The sequence below is a fragment of the Varanus komodoensis genome, unplaced genomic scaffold (genome assembly GCF_004798865.1).
Source record: "Varanus komodoensis strain SLA01 unplaced genomic scaffold, ASM479886v1 scaffold3, whole genome shotgun sequence".
Classification (NCBI taxonomy): Eukaryota; Metazoa; Chordata; class Lepidosauria; order Squamata; family Varanidae; genus Varanus; species Varanus komodoensis.
The window spans coordinates 18,373,182-18,396,789 of record NW_025335761.1 but is presented as its reverse complement, the minus strand read 5'-3'; the positions used below and the strand labels follow the sequence as shown (position 1 = coordinate 18,396,789).

General features: G+C 38.1%; 1 protein-coding gene across 4 annotated transcripts in view; it reads right to left on the bottom strand.

Moving 5' to 3' along the window:
- UBR1 (ubiquitin protein ligase E3 component n-recognin 1) overlaps positions 1-23,608 on the bottom strand; it is an 86,610-nt gene that overhangs the window by 28,524 nt on the left and 34,478 nt on the right. For all 4 annotated transcript variants that reach the window (XM_044437276.1, XM_044437272.1, XM_044437274.1 and 1 more), the window contains exons 15-27: positions 22,842-23,022; positions 21,938-21,999; positions 21,176-21,286; positions 18,977-19,042; positions 18,787-18,888; positions 16,678-16,741; positions 15,460-15,584; positions 13,531-13,583; positions 11,557-11,659; positions 9,023-9,071; positions 4,594-4,748; positions 3,006-3,105; positions 96-205 (exon numbers count right to left, since the gene is read on the bottom strand). In XM_044437276.1, the coding sequence (XP_044293211.1) occupies positions 96-205; positions 3,006-3,105; positions 4,594-4,748; positions 9,023-9,071; positions 11,557-11,659; positions 13,531-13,583; positions 15,460-15,584; positions 16,678-16,741; positions 18,787-18,888; positions 18,977-19,042; positions 21,176-21,286; positions 21,938-21,999; positions 22,842-23,022 (1,281 nt within the window). The remainder of the gene's footprint in view (positions 1-95; positions 206-3,005; positions 3,106-4,593; positions 4,749-9,022; positions 9,072-11,556; positions 11,660-13,530; positions 13,584-15,459; positions 15,585-16,677; positions 16,742-18,786; positions 18,889-18,976; positions 19,043-21,175; positions 21,287-21,937; positions 22,000-22,841; positions 23,023-23,608) is intronic.

The following is a 23,608-nucleotide window of genomic DNA, read 5'->3' as shown; positions in this document are numbered from 1 at the left end:
TCCCATATAAGAAGATATAACTCTATGCATAACCAGTATTCTGTGAAATCACATAAGTAGGTGCTTTAAAAAGTTCCACTTGTTGCCTTGCTTACCTGTAGTACCCAATTAATCATATCTTTTTGTGATTCCAGCTGTTGAATTCCTTTTAGTTTTTCCAAAATCATTAGTATGTTCATTGCATTCAAAGCAGAGCTTCCCATTCCTTTATAGACAGATACAGGGATAAATAAACAAAACAGGCACATGCATATGCTCAACAGAGACCAACAACTCTCCGGCATACTAAACACTACTATGACTTTAGGTGTTAGATAGGAGCATATCTTTTAACTACAAACCTACCTTCTATTACAGTTGACCCATCATCACTATTTCAATGATATATTTCACTTCATTACAAAACGATTATCAGAACAAGTTACAAACAAAGGCTGTGTCATCAAGCTTGCTTTGGTTCTCATTATTTCTCCACAGATGTAACATAATCCAAATGCCTAAGAACCCATTTCGATTATAACATGCAGTTACAACTTCAGGCAATTTGCTTATACTTTAGTTCTTTTGAAATGTATGCCAGTCATTATCAAATGGGCTGTAGCACAAGCAGGAATCTCACATAGAAGCAGTCTACAGATTAAGGTTGACACTGTTGACATTTTATCTGCCAAGAAATTAACATCTGATCAGCTGAAATGCCTTTCTCCTTCCCGATTTCAAAATGATGCATCTTTCAAAGCGTTTCTCTGGAAAGCACACTTCTTCTAGAAAAAAACCCTTTTACTGACTTTTTACATCTATGCTCAAAGTACAGGGACCCTAGTCCAAATCATTATGCCTTCTAATACAGACAGAATACAGACTGAACTGGTACACTAGAGGTAAGAGTCGGGGGTGTAACCTTGTAATGCAGATGAATACCCAAAAAAAGTAAAATAAAAGAAATTGAAGGGGAACCTCCAAAACAACCCCTAAGTCAATGGCACAGAACTTGGAGATTTGAGAGGAATAAACAATTCCAACAGAGTGGAGGAACAGAATGGCTTAGTTGAAAAGGGATATGGGAAGAAGATACTCAGAGATGAAAGAGAACCATTTGTTTTTCAATAGGTCATTTCCTGGTTCACATTGAGCACTTTTTTTAATCTCTCCAGGGATGGCAGAATGTGAAGAGGAACTAAAGAGCCTCTTGATGTGGGTGAAAGAGGAGATAGCAACAGGATTAAGTAAACTAAGATCATGACATCTGGTCCTCTCACTTCCTGGAAAATAGATAGGGAAGTTACAGATTTTATTTTCTTGGGCTCCAAGAACACCACAGACAGTGACTGCAGACAAGAAATTAAAAGACACTTGCTGCTTGGGAGGAAAGCTGTGGCAAATCTAGACAGCATACTAAAAAGCAGAGACATCACAAAAAAGCAGAGACATCACATCACTGCCAAAAAAAGTACATATAGTCAAGGCTATGGTTTTGCCAGTTGCAATGTATGGCTGTGGAAGTTTGACCATAAGGAAGGCTGAAGAACTGAGGCCTTTGAATTGTGGTACTGGAGAAGACTCCTGCGAGTCCCTTGGACTACAAGGAGATCAAACCAGTCAATCTTAGAGGAGAACAACCCTGACTGAAGGCCAGATACTGAAGATGAAACTCAAATACTTTGGCCACCTAATGAGAAGGAAGGACTCCCCGGAGAAGAGCCTAATGCTGGGCACAATTGATGGCAAAAGAAGAAGGGGACCGCAGGGAATGAGGTGGCTAGATGGAGTCACTGAAGCAGTTGGCGTGAACTTAAGTGGACTCCGGGGGATGGTGGAGGACAGGAAGACCTGGAGGAATGTTGTCCATGGGGTCACGATGGGTCGGACGCAACTTCGCAACTAGCAACAAGGGATGGTAGAGAGATAATCTCATACAAATCAATGGAAAAATCCAAAATTTTAATGTAGCTAGAATTCTCTACCAGTCTGCCCAGTCCAAAATGTAGCAGCAAAGAGTTCCTTTTCTTTCTTCTTAGTTAGTGTGAAACATTCTTTTAAAAAACTGCCAATGAAATATTCGATTTCCAGTTTGGAAGGGGCTGGGAAAGAATGCCTTATGACAGCTTTGCAGTGTGGCTTTCCCTAAATACTCCTGGTCAATGGTTTACAGAAGCCTTGCAGTATTGTCCAAGGCTACAGGTTGAAAGTTCAATTGAAGTACAACGATCCTACCTATTAGTCTTATTCTCACAATGCAGGTTGAGTAAAGCGAGTAGAACCCTGCTTCAGGTTGGTAAGTTGCCCTGAGACAGTGTTACTTAGAGGAGCACTGCAGTGTAGTATATTGTAAAAATCACAGGTCAAAGGTTGGGCTTAGACTGGCTTGAATGCCTAGCCAAAATTTCCCCATATTTTTCAGGTTGTAGCAAAGGTCAATCTACTAAAATTGGCTCCTTAGAACACCTCCAAGCACTCAGTCATATCCAGAAACCTAATGATCCACTGACGTGTGCTATATGAAAGTCCCTAGCAGTACTGATTAGAAGGCATCATACAGCTATTCTGTCTTTTTTTCCTTAACAGACTTTCTGCAGTAACAAAATAAAGGAAAAAAGTGGTGAAAAAACATGGAAAGGGTAGGAGTAGAAAACTGCACTGGTTTTATAGCACAATCACTCTGCCTCATTCATGGCATTTTGTAAGTGAGAGAGTGGGGGGGGGTTGTCTTCCCCTCATAAATTTGTATAAATTTTGTAATGGCTTCTTCCATTTTTAGTTTAGCATGGAAAGAAAAAAGATGGAATACTTTATGACTCAGAGTGCTAGGAAGCCTTCACTTGGAAGTATCCATCTAGACTATCCCATAAAATTCCATGCATGAAGCAGAGAGATAAAAATCTGGAAGTGCCATTGTACGCCAGCAGGCTGGCTGGTGCTGCAGCACTGACTTCTAGTCCTAGATCAGCAAGTTTGCATTTTAACTTAGAAAGTGATTCAACATAAAAATAGGAACGCATGCTTACTAGATGCTTTGTGATAAAAGTCAAAGTTCACTTCATCCTCTGGAGTCTTCTCTAACTGCTGTTTTTCTTCTAGCAAACCCAAAGCAAGGAGATGAAGAACCTACAAAGAAGGAAACAAGAATCAAATATTGTCTCAAACATTTATTCTGTTTATATTCTGCCTTTTTTTCCTGCAAGGGACCCAAGCCCCAGTGCAAAGAAATAGTACACATGTCAGGGATCAGTACCCTTAGCAAACTACTATTTCCATCATCCCTTGCCCTGCCCATGTTGGCTGAGGCTGATGGAGTCCTACAACACATGAAGGGCCATAGGTTCCCCACCCAGATTACAGAAGATGAGTCACATCTCTGGGATCCATAAATAATTTTATACAAGTTTTTACAATTCTGACAGACAAGATCTTGTCCATTCCAACAGATGTTCTGCAATATCTAGTTTGCATTTTGTCCATGATTTTTTCATTGACTTTTAAACTGTGGATCTTTTCCTCAGTTTGAGCTCTCTTAGCCTCAAATTATTTCCCTAAATTAAAAAGAGGGTGCAAATAGTTGGTTTAGAGCTATGCTCATAAATGTGGAACAGAGTTCCAAAGGTTGTTGGCCTTTAATGGACTTAGCCAGTTTCCAGAGTAAAACCATGATCATCACTTTCTGGAAAAGTCACTGGCAATGGGCAAAGAAATCAAACGTGTGGCCATCCTCCTGACAAGCAAGTCCAATCTACGTCTGTCAGTAGATGGTGATTTACGCCTACATGTGAAACACTTGTCAAAGGGAGTCAAAGCCCTAGGAACACCTTTTAGAGTACCCGGAGTTATGCAATCACAACAGAAAACAAAATGCACAAGTGGGAAACAGAAGGAAATACAGAAAAGAAAAAAAATGAGGAACTTTTGCCTAGTTCAAGCTCAGAAAACAACAGGAAGGAGAAATACCTTGACTGTGGTAAAGGGAATAGGAAGGGAAGATCAGAACATTCTCTCTAAGTGTAAACACAGTGGGCAGTCCACTACAAATTTTAGCACTAAAACGTTCAGACTGATGTGACTTTTTGCTCAGTGGCCAACAGCAGGAGGAGGGTAGTGAGAGAAGAGGGAATGATTTAAATTATAAAATTATGTAGGTTGGAAAGAGATAATTTTTATCTGCTGCTATTGCCCACTGTGTGCACTCGTCTACAGCTACTTTTGTGTAAATAACCATTGGAAGAGGCAATCATGCATCTCCTGTTTCATTTTTAGTTTGGCCTGAACTGTAGTTTAGCATATGTGAACATTCCTCTATTTAGAATGTCATAAGAAACTACACCCCAGTTTTGAAGCTTAACAGTTTATCAATAATCCAAAAACTTCTGACATGCTAGGACAGACAGGGAAATGGACAGACAGACAGAGGGCACATAAGATCCATTTACTCAACATTTCAGTACACTGAGAGTTGTCCAGAGAATTATTTCTAAGGAAGAAGGTAAGTACCAATAATAAGCATACACTGGAAAAATCTGCAAGGAACTGAAGAGAAAAGCACTACAAAAACATGTTGTATACCACCCCAATCCTAAAAGAAGACCTGGTTTGCAAGCATACCATCTGGATCATGAGTTCTGTCCACAAATGGTTTTCTAGATCTAGTGGTCTTTGCAAGACAGTTCTAAGAATGTGCATCATGATATCAGAGTTCAGAATTTTCACCACGTTTCCAAAAGCAGTACTGAATTCTGGAGGTGGAGGGGGTGGCAGTGCTTAAAAAAAAAAAAGATATTCGCACGTTACTAATTTATTACCAACTGTATTATGAGATAAACAAAGAAAGACATACAAACATTGCTATTCATCTGCAAAATATCAAGCAATACATACTTGGATACACAACTTGGAAGTACTCCTTAACCCTGAGTTATCCCTGGAATACCAGGTGGCATCTGTTGCAAGGAGTGCTTTCCTTCAGCTGAGGCTGGTACATCAGCTGCATCCTTACCTGGACAGACAGGCTCTAGCAATAATAACTCATGCACTGGTAATGCTTGAACTCTGTAATGTGCTCTACATGGGACTCCCCTTGAAGACCATCTAGGCATTGCAATTGGTTCAAAATAGAGCTGTCAGACAGGGACCAGAGGACAAGAACATATTACACCGGTCCTATATAAGCTAACTGGTTATCAATTGAAGTCCAAGCCCAATTGAAGGTTTTCATATAACATATAAATCCCTAAATGTTTTAGGGCCTGGTTATCTAAGGGAATGTCTCCTTCCATACAAGCCTGCCAGATCCTAAGTCCATCCATGAAAGTCCTCCTCCAAGAGCCCTCTCTGCAATAGCACCCTGATTGTGGAACTTGCTCCCCAGAGAGGTGCACCTGGTGCTGTATTCATACCAGTGCCAGGCCAAAACCGTTTTTATTCTCCCAGTTTTTTAATCAATAATATATTTTAATTAGTTGTGGCAAGTATGGGCCCTAAGGAATTTTTAACTATTTTACGGTTTTAATAATAGTTTTTAATATATATTTTTGTTTTTATGTAAAATGTCTTGAGATTTTCCAATAACTAAATAGTATATAAGAAAATTTAAACACATGCATATATACATAGGCAAATGTAAGGTAGATATAATGTCAATGCATCATCCTTATGTGGTTAAGTTCAACTGATACTTCCTGTGAAGTATACTGCCAGAATTCTGAACTAACTGAAGCAGTTCTCCGAAGGTGCCTTACATTGACAGGGTTCATACAGCACATTAAGCCATGGTGATTTTTACTCTGAACCTAGCACCCTTCCCATAGGTTGGTTATAAGCTTGGTTTGTAGAAGGGTTTACTACACCCACTGTGATTTATTGTGTTGTTCAAACAGACAACTCAACAAACAATGATGAAGTTAAAAAACTAGAAAGGTTTTCCTCTTTAGCCAAGAAGTTGGCAGGCAACCACTTCTGCCAGCCACGCCAAAGTGCTAAGCAGAGTGGAGATAGCTAGGCAAGAGCTTTCCTCCCCCTGCTTGCAGCAGAGGGCATATTAAAACTTGAGGAAATCCCTATGAGGGGAGGTAGGTTAACATTTAAAATCACAAGCCTTGTGCTTCCCCCAGTCAGGATAAATTGCAAAAGGGAATGATAAATTGCAAGGGGAATGTTGGGGCTTCCTAGTGCCCCGCAAAACCTGTTGGATACCATTTGAAAAGGGAGAAGAATTGTGGGGATATCCCCCCAAACTCTTTATTACAGGTTCTTAAAGGGTTTTTTTTTTGGGGGGGGGGGACTCTTATACCTTTGTATTATCCATACTTCTGAAAGCAATGGCAGCCCAGGACCACATAAGTACATTGTAGAGATTTCTCCATCAGTGTCAGTCTCAGAGCCTTTCGAACACAACGCCCAGGGCAATGACTGACACAAATGAATGCAGGTTCTAACTGGTTCAAATAGGTATGTTTATCAATAAAATGGCACATGTTAATTGACACATGTGGCCATCAGCAACAACTGATTGGAAAAAAATATGGATGTAGCACAGATTCAAAATTACCGACCTATATCACTATTAAATGTGGATTACAAAATTTTTGCTTCCATACTCACAGAAAGATTAAAGAAGTTATTAATAGACTTTATCCATCCAGACCAGAATGGCTTTTTGCCAAAAAGGCAAATGAAGAATAACCTGAGAACTATCTTGGATATTTTAGAATATTATGAGATACATACCGAAAAACCAATGGCCTTATTGTTTTTAGACGCCCAAAAAGCCTTTGATAATGTTAATTGGCAGTTTATGAAACAGCAGATGATTCAAATGGAGTTTGGTGAAAGATTTATGAATGCGGTATCAAGTATTTATCAAAAGCAATCAGCCAGGATCTTAATTGAGAACTTTCAAACCCTATAGAGATTCAAAAGGGCACAAGACAAGGATGTCCTCTGTCACCCCTCTTGTTCATTATGACTTTAGAGGTACTGAATAGATGTGTTAGGGATGACGAGGACATCAAAGGAACTAGAATTAGGGATGAAAGTTATAAATTGCGAGCATTTGCGGATGATCTGGTTTTTATAACGGAGGAATCTTTTTCAACAATGCCCAAACTTCTACAACAAATTGAAGAATATGGTGAAGTTACGGGAATGAAATTAAACAGAGAAAAAATGAAATTGTTAGTTAAAAACATTAAGTGAGAACAAAAAGAAAGACTCCAGGAACAAGTAGACTTGCAGATTGTTAAAAAGGTTAAATACTTGGGAATCTATCTTACAGCTAAATGTACTACCTTGAAAGAAGACAATTATGATAAATTATTGAAGGATATTAAAGGCTTTTTGGAAGGATGGACCAATTTACAATTATCTTTGATGGGAAGAATAGCTCTTATCAAAATGAATATATTATCTAAACTTTTGTTTTTGTTTCAAATGATTCCCATAAAAATTGATAAAAAATTCTTTGATGACTTAAACTTTCATATCTTGAGGTTTATCTGGAGAAAAAAAAAACCAAGGATTAAATTAAAAATGCTTCAGGAAGCTAAAAGAAATGGAGGTTTTGGTCTTCCTGATTGGATGTTGTATTATCAAGTGTCTATTTTAACTTGGCTAAAAGAATGGGTAATGTTGTGAAATAAGAGAATTTTGTATCTTGAAGGTCATGACTTGCAGATGGGATGGCATGCTTATATGTGGTATGAAAAAGCTAAGTCACATGGGTCCTTCCTGAGTCATTTTATTAGAAGATCTTTAATGTCAGTGTGGGAAAAACTAAAGCTAAAACTGTGTAAGTTACCAAGATGGCTTTCACCTATGGAAGCTTTTGTATATCCAAATGTATTGAACTTTGAAAAGATCATAAGATATGGCGATATCCTGGATAAGGATGGTGGCCTGAAACTGGAGCAAGAAATACAAGAACAGGGACTTAATATTTCCTGGTGGTATAAGGTGCAGATGCAATCAAGATATGCTAAGGATTATAAAACATGGGGGTTCTATAGAGACCTAACAAAATTTGATCAAGTGATGTTTAAAACAGATGAGAAAATTATTAAAAGACTATATGATTTTTTACTTGACAGGAAAATGGAAGGAGAACAGGTTAAGAAAACTATGATAATATGGGCACAAAACTTTGGATTTAATGTTGAACTAGAAAAGTGGCAAAAACTATGGGAAAGAAACATTAAAGTAACTTTAGCAACTTCGTATAAAGAAAACTTATATAAAATGTTTTATAGATGGTATTTGTCACCAAGTCAACTAGCTGTTTCCAAATATGTCAAATAGATGTTGGAAATGTAAACATTAAGTGGGTACTTTTTATCCTATGTGGTGGACTTGTGACAATGCAAAAAAGTACTAGATTAAAATACATAGATGGATGGAGGAAATATTACAAAAACCTTTTGCTTTTAAACCTGAAGTTTTCTTGTTAGGCATTATACTGGAAGATGTTAACAGACAGGAAATCTATTTGATGTTGCATCTGATTACAGCGGTGAGGATTGCATTGCTCAATATTGGAAAAGTGAGGAGCTGCCCACCGATGGATTGATTCTAAGAAAGATCTTGAACTGTGCAGAAATGGATAGACTGACTTTATCGTTGAAGGAGAAAGAGGATACTGATTTCTATCAAACTTGGGACTCTTTTTATAATTGGCTGGAGAAACGGGACTTGGCGTAAATTTAGAGATGTTTTTCAAACTATGATAAACTAACTGGAATTTGATATTAGAATGTTAAAAAATATGTAGTAGGAGGCTGACCCAGTGAATCCAATGTTAATGTTTGTGATGTTTGATGGGTTTTTTTAAAGTCTTAGTTTAAAAATTTTAATAAAATATATATTTAAAAAAGGAAAAAAATGTTTCTTATTCTCAATAAAAATAATTGAGTCAACAATCAATAATGAGTTGATATAACCAATCTGTGGTCAACATCAGGATAACAACCATCCAATTCTTTTTATAAAACTTACTGCATTGCAGATCCATCCTTGACTTATCTTACCCTCACCCACTTTTTACCTTCATCTCTGTTTTCTTGAGCTCTTCTTTTCTTTTCCATGTGTTCAGCCTATGAGAAACATGAATTAATTTGCCTCAGAAAACCAACAATATGAAAAGTTCTTTTCTTATTGCATTCATACAAAGCAAAGATGAAAATCTTCCCAAATTCCTTAACAATTAAGTAACAACATTTCTCTCAAGACACCGAAAGATAGTATCAGAACTATCTTCCCTTTCCCCAACCCAGTATCCTCCTGATGTTTAGGGCAACATTCCTCACCTATGTCCTAGAAAAGGTCAGTAGGAAGATCAGAAACTGCCAGGATAAGTAAAACGTCCATTTATTAAGCTTCAAAAACAAATTTCTCCCCTATCTTTTCTATATTATCCATGAATATAAACTATATATTTTCCTCTGATTAGAGTCAAGCAGGTATTCATTCATGCATTATTACTACTACATTATATTTATATTCCATCTTTTTTCTTGTTGTGAGGAAAGCTTACATAGCTTGTGTTATCCTCACAACAACCCTGTGAGGTAGGTTAAGTTGAGAGGCCATGACTAGGCCAAAGACACCCAGTGAACTTCATGGCTGAGTGGGAACTAGAACCCAGATCTCCCAGGTCCCAATCCAGCATCCTAACCAATGTACCACACTAGCTCACAACGTTTAGCCCAAGGGAATATAAAGGGACCATGGGAGACCCATGAGTGAAACACATCCCCTCTTCCCCCTCATGACTTCCTACATCAAATAGTTTCCAGGTTAAAATGGGTTTTCTTTTTCAAAATCTCAAACATACTAATAATGGCTGCTCAGACTTATAAGCATTTAGTGGTATCTCACTAAATAAATATAAAGCTGTACATAACATGGAGCACTGAAATGTACCTAAGGTATGGATGCTTTAAAACCAAGCTTTAAATTCAGAGTTAAACAGGTACAATAAAAACAGATCTATTATAAAATCATTTCAGTTAGGATCCAAAACTATAAAAATACTGGCTAAAAAGCAAACCTTTTATTTGATGTTCAAAGAAACAAGGAATATGCAACTCTTATTTCCAGGAGTTATTTTCAGGCTATTTCAAAACCACAAAATAATTTTAGCTGCACCTTCCTGGGCCTAGGTACAGTTCTAACTCCAGCTATATGTGTCATGCAGGAATCAGGAAGCAAGCAAGAGAAGGCCTCAAAGATGACTACCATGTTCCACTGCTTTTCAATCTAGAATTCATAACTGAAGAAAAAATTATTACATGCTATTGCAGAGCCCACTGTGCATTCTGATTAAGGATGAACCACATACCCTGCAAAAAGCTATTTGACTACTGTAGTGTAACAACATGCACAGCCCTCCAGATCTTACAGTGGAATTGGGAAAGGGCCAACTTTCCCCAGACTCTCACCCTGCTTTCCTCTTAGGGAATATAAGACTGGATGACTAACAGCTCAAGAGAGCCAAACCAATGGGAAGGCAGCCAACTAACATGAGGGAAGTCACATATGCAGGAAATTGTTCAGAGATGGATGTTCAAGGCCTAGGTTGGGAAAGAGGTGAGAAATAAAGGCATTTCCCAAGTTTTGTGCTTGAGTATAGCATTCAAGCCTTGACTGGTAGATTCTAAACGAAATGTCCTGGGTCAGCCAAAAAGTCCTTGGTTTAGGAAAGGCTTAAAGGAGCAGGCAAGATTTAGGTCAGTCTTCATTACACTTGACCCATAACACAGACCAGTAAAGATTCTACTTAGTCTCTAAAGAAGCTGGGCTTGAGAAAAGCCAGTTAGAATAGAAGAGGCATGAATAAATAACATCATGAAGCTGAGCGGAATAACCATCTTTTTGTCTAGTAACAAATGTATTAGCATTTGCATTTGGAATTTAAGGGATGATAAACATATCCACATAATACTACCTCAAATACTAATCAGTTCTTTCCATTTGTCATCTAGGTGACAGAGAAATCTTAATGGCTGGTCATGTAAGATACAAAAATAAAGGTTTGCCTTCCTAAATGGCAGCTAGGCATATGAAGCTGGTTATGAGCACCAGAGTGTTTGCCTGGAGACCAGGGATATCCAGATTCTATTCTCCAATCAGCCACGGAGCTCATTGGGTGACTTTGGGCCAGTCACAGACTCTTAGCCCAACCTACCTCACATGCTTGTTGTAGTGAAGATAAAATGGAGTTGTGTAGGCTGCCTTGGGGTCCTCACAAGAGGAAAAACAGGAGAAGCCATAACGATTGTCCATAAAATGAAAGGTGACCAGATAAAGGAAGCATCAAATTAAAATGGTATCCAAACAAGTAATAAGTGCTCTTGTGGTCCTATTAGACCAGTTATTACCACTTAGGAAAACTCTCTCTGAAAGGCACTAAAATTATTTTTAGAATATATGCAGTGTGCAAGACAGAAATATATTTCACATTTATTTTACTTTGCATTATACCTTCTCTTCCTCATGCCTAAGTTTGGTTAGTATGTAAGAGATATGCATGCCCGTGTCCTAGCTCTGGCTTTCATTATAAATGTTATAGTTCCTTACCTTGCTGTGCTGAGGCTTTCTATAATGGTAAAAGAATATATTGTACTCCTTGAAGCACTCTTCCTTCAGTTCATAAACGCCATGGCCTGATACACCTGGTTTTCTTTATTTTAAAAGAAATAATGAAAACTGTCATCAAATCAGACTAGCATACTGGTAGATTACTTATGCTGAAGCAAACCAGTGATGAAATTATTTCCTTACTCCTTAACCTCCATGAATTTGTTTAATCTCAAAAGCCAGCTAACTTGGTGGTTGCCACCTTGTAGTTGGAAATTCCACATTTTAGCTATGCATGATTTGAAAAAGTTCTTAATCTGTCCAGAATCTCCTATCACTCAGCTTCATTTGATAACCTTGGGTTTGGGCATTATGAGGGAAAAAAACCATCTATTTACTTCCTCTGCACCACATATGAGCAACCCATGCCCCACATTCAACCAATGAATCACAGGTAGCCCTGTTCAGTTGTTCCCATTCACTGCCTAGCAGAGCAGTGGGGAAAGATGGTTGTTCCCACACTTCTATTAACAGCAAGGGAAGAGTGCTTCAGAGCAGCTGCACTGGAAGCAGACACCTGTGATTATTTATCTGTATCAGGCTATATAGTTACTGTGTGCGTGTGTGTGTGTAGGAGAGGTGAATGTTATGTGAGTGTGAGACAGTGAGAAAGATGGGACACCAGTGCTGGCCACGCCCACCACCATCTTTGACTACTCTCACCACTGGCTTACAAGCCCAGCTTCACTGCCCTTCACAGACCTGGGGACAAATATTTGCCCATCACACTTTATACACTTTATATGATGCATATGTCTATACAGTGCTACCATGTTTCCCCCACATCCTTTCATTAGCTCTTTTTCTAAGCGAAAAAGCTCCAAACATTGTAATCCTTCCTCATAGAATTGCTTTAGCTCCCTGATTATTCTGGTTGCCCTTTCCTGTAACTTTTACTGCTCTACAATATTCTTTTCAAGATGCCACATCTGTACACAGTATTTCAAGTGTGGTCACATCATACATGTCTAAAAAAGGCAATATGATATCAACAGTTTAGAAGTAAACATCAAAGTCTCACACACATTATCAGATGAATGAAGGTTTCAACTGCTGGTATACAATTAGCAAACTTACTATAGAAAGACTTGAACTTGCAGCCTGACTTCTCTGCATTAGCTTTTGATGTTAATGCAAAGTATGTTTTTTTTAAACATATGCTGTGGCCCTCCAAATCTTCTGGTATACTACTTTTATCAGCCTTAGCCAGCAAAGCCAACCAACATCTCAAATGCTACAAGTTGCTTAACCTTGACCTATAGAGTTATATTCAATCATGTTTTCTCCCATATACTAATCATCTGGAAGAAGAAAAAATGTTCAGAATTTAAAATTGATGAACTTGAATCAGCTATGGTATCACAAGCTGTGATATTCACAATATGTTATCAAAGACAGCAGCAGTCAACCTTTTCAAAAAGCAATTCTATACATCAGTGTTTTCAAATTGTTCAGAGAAAATTCAAGGATTCTTTACAAGCTTATCAGGGGTTCCCCTCTGTGAAAATAAATTGTGCTTGCCATTATTTAAATTTTCTGCAATTCACAGTGTCAAGGAAGTTACACATGCTAAAGCACAGATTCAGAGTTCACACAAAATAGCACAGCCAAGTCTGGCCAGGTTAATTTAGCATGTGCTTTTGAATGTGTCATAAAACAATGTGGTCCTCAGCAGACAAATCGATTAGGAAAATAATTCCATTCAAGGTAAAATATGAAAAGCACTGCCAAATGCAGCTCATGCACTTAGGTATCCAAGTAAATGCATAACCATCATTGGTTGAGTAGAATTTTGAATTCCTGCTTTCTGTGAAACTTGAAAGCAAATGTACTTCCAGTGTCAAATTTGCTGCAGAGTGACAAACAAAATGCATCAATGCATTTAATCACTAATTGAAAATGACAAGAACTTACTTGAATATGGCCACTTTGTGGATAACCTCCTCCAAACCAGTCTCATTGTTTTCCTGTAAAAGACATTTGACAATCTAAGGTACTGACAAAATACATTTGATGAAATAAAGTAAATTAGGTATCAGAATGGAACACTGGTTGTTACTTTATGAGTTTTGTATTGGTACAGATAGGTATTGAGTGTGGGCCTGTATTTTCCTATATTTTGTATTATTTTGTCATCCTGGAGTAAGCTCCTTCCAGTGATATATCAGGGACAAGGGTTGTACTGTACCTCATGTACTAGAGCAGAGGTAGGCAACTTGTGGTCCTCCACAAGTTCTGGTCTACAGTTCCTGTTATCCTTCACCATTGGGTGTGCTGACTAGGGTTGATGGAAGTTGTAGGATAAAAAACACAAGTTGTTCAGCACTACAGTGAAGTAGGCCTTAATCCACCAAATTATGGTAGAAGTATATACTTTTCCCAGTAAGGTAGTGTTAAAGGAGACAAATATGCTGTTCAAAAATCTAAGTTATGCCACTGGTGTTCAGTAGGATGAAAGGATTTAGAAAAGAAGGAAGGGAGAATTAGATCAGGAGAACTGTGAAATAAGATGACCATTGAAATGAAGAAAAGCTCTGATCTAAAAATCACTCTTTTTTTGAGCTGGTCCTTGAAACTGATAGGGTTGATAACCAATACCCTATGAATGGATAGACCACCTTGTATGAAAGCAGTCTCAATGCCACCTATTTTAGTGGTTGATTTGGTAAAGTATGCTGGAGAGCTAATGTTCCAGGGAGGATTCTCCAACCAGTTGAAAAAAGCAAAATGAAAGCAGAAGTTTGTAAATGGAAAAAATGATGAGGCTAAGAAAAAAGGAAGGAAGACAAAAGGTAAGAGCAAAATTTGAAAACTTCAAGCCTAGATGAAGTTTGTTCAGTGGAGAAGCAAAAATATTGTACCTGGCTTCTGAGCAGGACAGGAAACAGAGCTTGCAAAGGATTATTCAAGGGAGGTAGAAATATATAAAAACAGACTGTCCCATGATCCCAGTCTCTTGAGAAAAGAGGAGAATATACACTCTCTCTGGATACCATTTCACACTAGATGTGCTGCTAGAGTGTTTCTATAAATATACAGGTATAATCATATGTAAGTATTAGTTACGCTACTAATGGTGAATGATTAATGGCTGCATTGAGGAAGATGAGAGCAAGAGCAGGGCCATTGCACCAGCTATGCTGAAGACCTCACTTATGAAGCCTCTTTCTCCCTCAACTGTCCCCAGTGGTTACTCTTGCAATAGGCTGTACTGAAAGAGATGAGAGAAACAGCACAGTCATTCCACCAACCCTACTAAAGAACGGGTTGCTTGCCCCACTTCTCCTCCTTTTTTTCTTGTGTATTATGTCTTGTTTTGACTGTAAGCCTGTGGACAGGAGCTCTTGTTTAATGTACCGTATGAGTAGAATAAAAATACTATGCATATGCATAAACATAAACATATGAATTATATTGTACAAGAAAAGCATGGGAAGTAATGGGATTTAGTTCTGTATTTGCACTCTATTTAAATGCATGCAAAATTTTAAAAATCAAAATAATATTGTCATGGCCACTAAGTCATGACAAATGGCTAAAACACTATTATTTACTTTTCTTTATAGCTTATTAATACTATTCATTTAAAATTTGATGCAAATTGATACAAATACACCAATGTGTAGATGAAAGCATCACTGTACAGAATTTCATCAATCATTACTCCACTGAGGAGAGAGCTATGTGCAGTCAATACATATGTGGAGCTGCCTTCAACATTCAGTTAACAGCAATAAAACTTGTGGATTAGGAAAAGTATGTTTAGGATTTCTGTTTAAAGGGATGCAAAATTAGAAAAGGCGACATCAAGAGAAGGAGGTGACAAAGAAAGAAATCACTCACATCCTTGGGCAAAGATTTTGCAATAGCACTGTGTGCCATTGATTCAATGCACAGCAAATGGATAATTTCTCGCATAATTACATCATCTTTCGTCACATTACTGATCCCTGGTACGTATCTTTCTCCTGAGAATGAAAACAAAAAATGAGGTGATAACATACTGGAATGTAGCTTTCATAGATTCAAAGGCTCACATGATAATACAAAGTTTATTAGACCAACAGTTCTTCCAAGGTTGCATGGAATGTTGCAAGGGGAGGCTTGAGTAGGTCTCTGTCCCCTAACTTAGAGAATGTTGCAGCAGATAAGAGCTCAGAGAGGATCAATTCCACTTCCATAATCAGTGAAGCTGAGAACCTATGTTCTTTGACTTATGAACAATGGGTGGGTAACAATGGGTCAATATATTTTTCTGCTGTCTTTTTTACCTCTAATGACATGTACATTTTTTTCCATTTTGCCTTGATCATACTTGAATGTCAGAAGAGGAGACAGGGCTGCTCCTCCATCTGTCTATGCACAGGATCAGCATAAAAATGTATTACCCAAATAGGCACTGAGTATTGTGCACCCTACTTCATTGCCGTTCATATAAAGATAGCGATCTGGTTTCATCACACACATACTCCTTTCTGTTCCACCAGCACCAAGAGCATTTAATGGACTTTCCTCCAACAGCGACTGGGAACACATCCATTCCCAAGTTGTCATGGCATGCACAGGCTATCCTGTGAGGTGCTTCCAAGCTCAGGAGACACATCACTACACACTACACACTCTTTATAGTTCACAATGGTAACATGCACAGAAGAGTGACTATTACAAAAGCCTCAGGAAACAGTCAATGGTAGTAGAAAAGGACAGAGAGTCATATAATAATTTGGATATCATTAACAGGCGGTTCATAATTTCATCCAAGTAAGATTAGTAATAACTATGCCATCTAACATTAAAGTACATTTGTCTCAGTTACTAGTTAAGTATTGGAGAACCTATCATATCTAACCAGATGGCAAACCATCTTTAGCCCTCTCAATTAAAGAGGTGCAGATGTGCAATGAAAAAATTATGTTATTAAACCTACATTCAGTAGACATAATTGATTACAAACTGCAATGAATTCAGAATTAGAGAAACTGATCTGAAGATACTTTAATGCAAAGACAGACGGTGTGGCAGAAAAAAAAGAGTGCCCTCATATTTCTCATGTTTTCTTACCTACAATGTAGATAAGAACTTGAAGCATCTCTTCTATCAATGTATTACATTGCTTATTCAAATCCTGTAAGGTTTAAGGAAATAATAAATTAATCAAGTTATTGGAATAACATAATTATGCAGAAGACTCAAATCTGAGGTTAACTGAAACCTTTAAAATTGTATTAACCTGATCCAATGCTATCCGCAGAACAGAAAAAAGAGTTTCAATCTATCCGACATGGTGTGCAATTTTGGTATGCAAAATGTCTGGGACATTCTGGTATTATCATTTTTCACTTGCAAACACAGATAATTTGTGAACTAGAACAGGAGTGAGGAACCTCTGACTTGCAGGAATAATCCAGCCCCCAAAGGCTTAGGTTCCCTTATCAGGCCTCTCCCTAAGATTCTCTCTGGCCTGTCCTCAACTTCTGCTCAAGTTCCACCTCCTCATCTGGAGACTACTGGAGTCTTGGGGAGGAAGCAGAGAAAGAAACCCATTTTTATCTCTGATCTGTGATAGTTAATAACAAGGTGATTTCCCTGCATGCCTGTAATAGATATTGGATGTAAAAAGAGATTCTCTTTGAGAGAGGGAGCAAGCACTATGTTATTTATTTACTTACTTAAAGCTTTTATATACCTGACGTCTCGGGACAGTTTACAACAAGAGGTGAAAACCTTTTTTATTTGAACATTATTTTAAGAACCACTTTTTTAAAAGGTAACAGTTGCTTTATTTTATCTAACTTTATCTGTTTGTATTTTCACTACCTGTCTATTATTCCTATTCATTATTATTGTTCATAGATTCTTTTGATTTTTTTCTGATTTTTAATGTTGTAAGCTGTCCTGAGATATTGTCATAAAGGACGGCGTATGTTTTAAATAAATGATTAAAATAAATAAACAAGCACAAATAAAATAAGATTAGAAATGCTACAGCATCCAGTGATAAATATAAAACCACAATTAAGGATAATTAGCAATTAAAATCGTGGGAGAATAAAAAGGTTTTCACCTGGTGCCTAAAAGAAAAAAGTGCTGGCATCAGGCAAACCTTTCTGGGGAGCATATTCCACAGTCGGGGTGCCACCACAGAGAAGGCCCTCCTCCGGGTAGCCACCCTCCTAATCTCTTTCAAAGAGGGCTCCCAAAGAATCCCAAACTATCCAATGCACAGACGGATCATCCAGCGGGTGCTTTGGCCAGGGCATCTTTGCTGTACATCAACATCCCTCAATGGGAAAGCTGTTTCACAGTGCAGCAGGATTCTGCCCAATGTACTAAGGAGGTGATCTACTCAGCACCTCAGCTGGAGACATAATGATGTCATGGCGGAGGGCTGAATGGGGACCTTTAGTCCCTTACCTGCACCCAGTTCCCCATAGTTGATCTAGAACAGGGGTCTCAAACTCAACTTACCTGGGGGCCGCTAGAAGTAGAGTCTGGGTGAGGCTGGGCCGCATCAAGTATTCCACCACCACGGTGGTGGTGGGCCGCTCATCTGGAGGCCAGCCCAGGCGCCGCTGGCGCTTTGAAGGCCGCAGGGCCCCTCCCCCGTGCCCACCCATTATTATTATTATTATTATTATTATTATTATTATTATTACATTTCTATGCCGCCCCTTGCCGAAGCCTCGGGGCGGCTTACAACACAATAAAATACATTGAAATACAATAGAACATAATAAATTACCATTAAATACAAAAATACAAAAAATATACTGAGTTACGAACATAATAATATAAAATTAAAATTATCAGTATAAAATAAGTAAATAAATAATATAGGAGGAGAAAAGAGAAGGAAGAAGAAATTGGCCTGCGGGCCGCGAGTTTGAGACCTCTGCTCTAGAAAGTCTGTACCATTTAAACATTTGCTACAGAGGTGAATAATTTAACAGCCTTTCTGCCATGTATTGTTAATAAAATGTTATTGAATTGAAACAGATACATTTATTTTATTTTTTTTCATCCTGAGGAGTATTTCAGGACAATGGAGAGAAAAGTGATACATTAAATACTATACAAATAACCTAAAACCAAATTCAAAATTAAAGACACAATCATGGTGTTTCCACAAATTATTTCAATAGTGAAAATGAACATGTTAGAACTGTTTACCTGATCTTTGGTTGGCACAATTTTGTTGAAGGCATCAAATAATTCATACTGTTGAAGTACCAGCAAAAGGAAGGCATTTGGATTCATATAAGCTGCCCCAATCTGCCAGATATATAGACAGTAAATAAGATTTAAAAGGTTACACAAAGCACCAATACTATATGATGAATGAAAATTAAATCATATTCACCTGGAGAAGGATGATATCCTTATCATACATTTCTTCTCGACATTTAACATCCTGGTAATAAAATATCTGAAAGGACAGGAAATGCATTTCTAAATTTAATATCTAACATTTCAAATAGAAAGCTAACCCCTTATATTTTACGCACATAGGCACATTTGTTCAGTCTGGGGAAAAACATAAGCACACATCACATCTTTGCTCCAAACAGTCCAAATATCATTTAATTTTCAGATGCTGAGTATTAGTACCTGACTTTATGTATTTTAAAAACCCTAACTTGGAGTCAAGCAGTGCCAGTGGAGGTGACCTCCCGCCCCTTCCTCTTCTTATCAACCCTGTCACAAAGCCTCTCCTGAGAGTCAAGAGATTTGGGGCACTCATACAACAGTCTACCCCATTCAGGAAGATCTTCCAGTTGTCTGAAGAGGTTTTTCAGAAGTCTCAGAGTCGGGACTGCGTTGATAAGACAATGAAAAGACTAGTGGAAAAGTCACCTTCCACTGACCTCTTCCAGCAATGTTTCTCTGGTTTCTCACATTTAAAATAAGAACCTTTTACTGCCTGAGGTTAACTATGTATCAGCATATAGTTTAGTATTTCTTAAGTTTATATATCTTTTTAACTAGTTATTTTAATATTCTAATGACTTATCTGATTCTCTGCAGTGACTCAGTTCTTACGTCATGCTCTACCACCATGTGTTAACTAACCCACAGGGTTCCAAGATGTGTGATTGCTACCAATTTGAATATGAAAGCTATGTGTTAGTCTAAGGTCATTTGAGGGTTGTTTATCCTTCAAATAACCCATGATGCCTCACACAACAAGAAAAGATGGCAAGCCCCCTCAACTTTATCACAGCATAAGGATTCAAAATGGTGGCCGGCATGCAACTTGGAGCCACATGAGTTAAGTAACTCATGGTGGCTTATCATGATTTGTTAGCCAGCCAAAGTTACATCTATGAATTTATTTAGAAATCAACATGACTAGAGAAACAAACTTCTATATTTATTTAGGTGCTGTACATATAATTATATATATTTATCTCCAGCACAGTCCATATACTTTTTCTTAAGGTTAAATGTTTGTTTTGAGACATTTTCCCACTCTGATGTTCAATGACAACATATAGGATCATGTAGTAGAAAATATATCTTTTAGTTATAAAAGTAAATACAACTATTAACATATTACTACTGAAATCTAGCAAAGGATGCTGCTTTGTATCTATTTCTTCCTTAAGCCACTTTTCCATCAATCATATCTTTTACAACAAGAACCTGATTATTTGTATTACTTCAAAGCATTTTATACCAGTCTTTAGCCAAAACATCTTCCAGATATATTTGCAAAAATTAAAGATGCAACAGTCCATGGCCTAAGGCTTACAATTAAAAAGACACAAAGCAAACAGCATTGCCAGGGGAAAGAAAAAAAGCAAACTCAGCTATGCAGTCTTTATCACAACCTGCTGAAATAGACATAATTCAAGAGAGAAGCCACCAAAATTGCTGGGGTTTCATCTGAGCTGCTGAAGGGGCTGTTTCCTACCTTTTCTCTGCTGCTGCCTCATTGAATTGTTGGATGACAGCTAGGGGAGGGGGTAACACTGATTAAGTTAATTTTGCAACACAGCTGATGGTGACCCTTCTTTCAATCTCTGCCCCTACTGCAACCTGATCTATTTTTACCTGATACCAAGTGGCAGCCATCTTGGGTATGCAAAAATAAAGGGTCTCTGGAAAATTCTTAGAATCATAGAATAGTAGAGTTGGAAGGAGCCATGAAGGCCATTGGGTCCAATCCCCTGCTGTTCCAGGACACCAAGTTATACCATCTCACTCAGATGGCTGTCAATTTCCTTTTTTATGTCTCTAGTGTGGGAGAGCCCACCACCTCTCCAGGCTTGTCTCTTCGTTTTACTGCTTTTATCTTCTAGTTATATTTAATGGCATTCTTTCTCCAACCTTAGAGCAATGCATATAGCCTGCTGGGTCATACAATTCAAGCACTCTGAGTTAGGCTAGATCACGAGAGCAAGTGACTGGTCCATGGGCACTCAGTCAGGTCATACTTGCTGAGTAAGCTTCACAAAATATATTAGTCCATTATAATAAATGTATCTGTAGTTTATCCTCTGTAGGAAAAGCAAGTCCAGCCATGAGGATAAATATATTCACAGTAATTTGGAAGTACCTGACTGATCAGTGATAGTCCATTCCTTCTCCACATTTCGGCAGCAACCTGAGCAACCAGCGAAAGACAACGCAAAGGATATTCTACCAACAGCTGCACTTGGAATTCTTCCTACAGGAGAAAAATACCATTTTCACAAAGAAATCACTAGATAGATACCATATGGACAACCATTTTTCTATAACTGGAAAAGAAAAATGCAACAGCAGGTTGAAGGCAGCAGGTTTTTGAAACAAAAATAAAAAACCTTGTATTTTATGCACCAACATTACCTTCACAATATTTTGTTTCAGTAACAGTCAATTTCAGTCATGGCCAGCAAGTCAGCCAGTTCAGACCTATATCCTTCCTCCCTGAGGAACATGAGGATGACTCAGTGTTGTCCTCCACTGATGTTCTAAGACAGAGCAGAGACTAGAGGATGAAAATATTTATCCTCAGCTCCCTCAAACTTCAAGAACCTCTATCACAAAATCTCACATTTTCTTGGAACAAAATATTGGCCACGAGTGCACAAATATTTACTAAGAAATTGATTTGGAGGTATTTAAAGGAAAAGAGCGTGCATAAGAATGTATCATCTCTTAAAAGCCTGAAGATACAATGCATCCTACCAGTTCCAATGAAAGTCTTTCCGCAGCAGTACCAACAGCACTGCCACCAACAGCAGAATGGAGCCCCAACACTCTAACCACTACACCACACTGATTCTCATACTGACTGGATCTTGAAAAGCTTTGTGTATCCAATAGCAATACTTACAGATGATATAAATTCTTGGAGTCTGGAGATTACTCCAGTTCTGCTCAATTGTACATGCAGACCTAGGAAATGCATTAACAGTGAAATCTGTGTTAATCAATGGTGTGATGCTATATATATTTATACGATCTTCACTCATTTCATGTGTATAAGGCATGTTTTTAAACTTCTAAAGGCTCAATCCTATGCATTTTTAGATTACACTCTAATATAATGCAGAAAGCTATGGTTTAAATCCATTTAGATATGTATAGTAAGAAAGCATGAGAAGATTTTCACATCAGGCAAACTGCTACCAACCAAGAGGTTGGACCACCTCTGTACTAACAAAAGGCCAAAGCTTGGGGCTTTTCAAGGCAACTGGGAGTGAGGGAGAATGACCAAATAAAAATTATGGATGGTATAAAGACAACTTTTTATTCTTTCTTCGTTCTCCTTTATTAGAAAATAAACACAGTTACCCTCAAGTGCCTGATCCTGCCTAATCTTGGAAGCTGAGCAGGGTCAGGTCTGGTTAGAATCTAAATGGGAGAGTTGAGCCCTGCAGTGAGCAGGTGGTTGGTGTAGAAAGCAGGTGCTTTCTAGGCTCCTTACAACTGTATGTTTTTATCACCCATGAAACTGATTTGTAAGTCAGACTCAGAACAAAAAAAATAAAGTCCTTCACCAAATGTATAATTATTAAGTAATTTATCACCACACGATGTGACAATTGCTATTTGCTCAGAGAGCTTGCTAAGGAGATGCGGAAAATTAATGGAGCATAGGTCTAAATTCAGCTATTCACTATGACAAGAAAAAATCTCAACGTTCAAAATATTTAGGTACCACTTTTCCCCAAAAACCAACTCCAATTTAAAAGCAAAATTAATTTCACAGACATTGCAAACAAACAAACACTCACCAGCAAGCATCCTGGACAATGGTAGATGTATACTAACAGGATCTGCAGATACCTTGAAGCGCCTGGCTTCCAGAGTATGGCCACATAAGCGAATCCTTATCTTGTCCTTTGAACGGTAGCTTGCACTACATTTCATTACTGCTGCATGGCATTCCTTATAAGCTGCCACCAACAATTCTTCCTAAAATGGACAATTTTTACTTCTTTTTAAATTTAAATTTACAGATTTATTTTTATTGCCATAATTTAACTGGACTCATTCCCATTATTCTACCCAGCTTATCCAGGAATACTTGATTAGAGGCAAAAGAGTAGAGTATTAAACTCCCATACCATTAAGATAAACTTAGCTCCTAACAGATGCAGATGCAAGTTGCCCTATAAAATATGCATTGCTCAGATGATTCTCTTACAAAGCAATCCTATGGCCACCAGAGAGAACCTTGAGTTTCACAGGATTTTTTGGTTTCTCAAATTTAGTCAGACAAGTGTTCTGGAATCTACACTTCAATCCTCCACATGCATCCGGTGTGAAAACAAATCTGTCAGCTGCTTCTTCAAGTCATAACAGTGAACTTGGAGAAAGCATTTAGGGGGCAGAGAAGGGAGGAGATTCCTGCCACCAAGATACAATGCACTCTGGCAGTGTCTCAGCCTCCCTCCCTTTCCTTCCAAAGCACCACTGTTAGATACCCCAAACCAGCTGTCTACCTCCTTTGCAGAGTGACAGCCATGAGAAGATGACCTTCACCTCCGTGCTTCTCCTG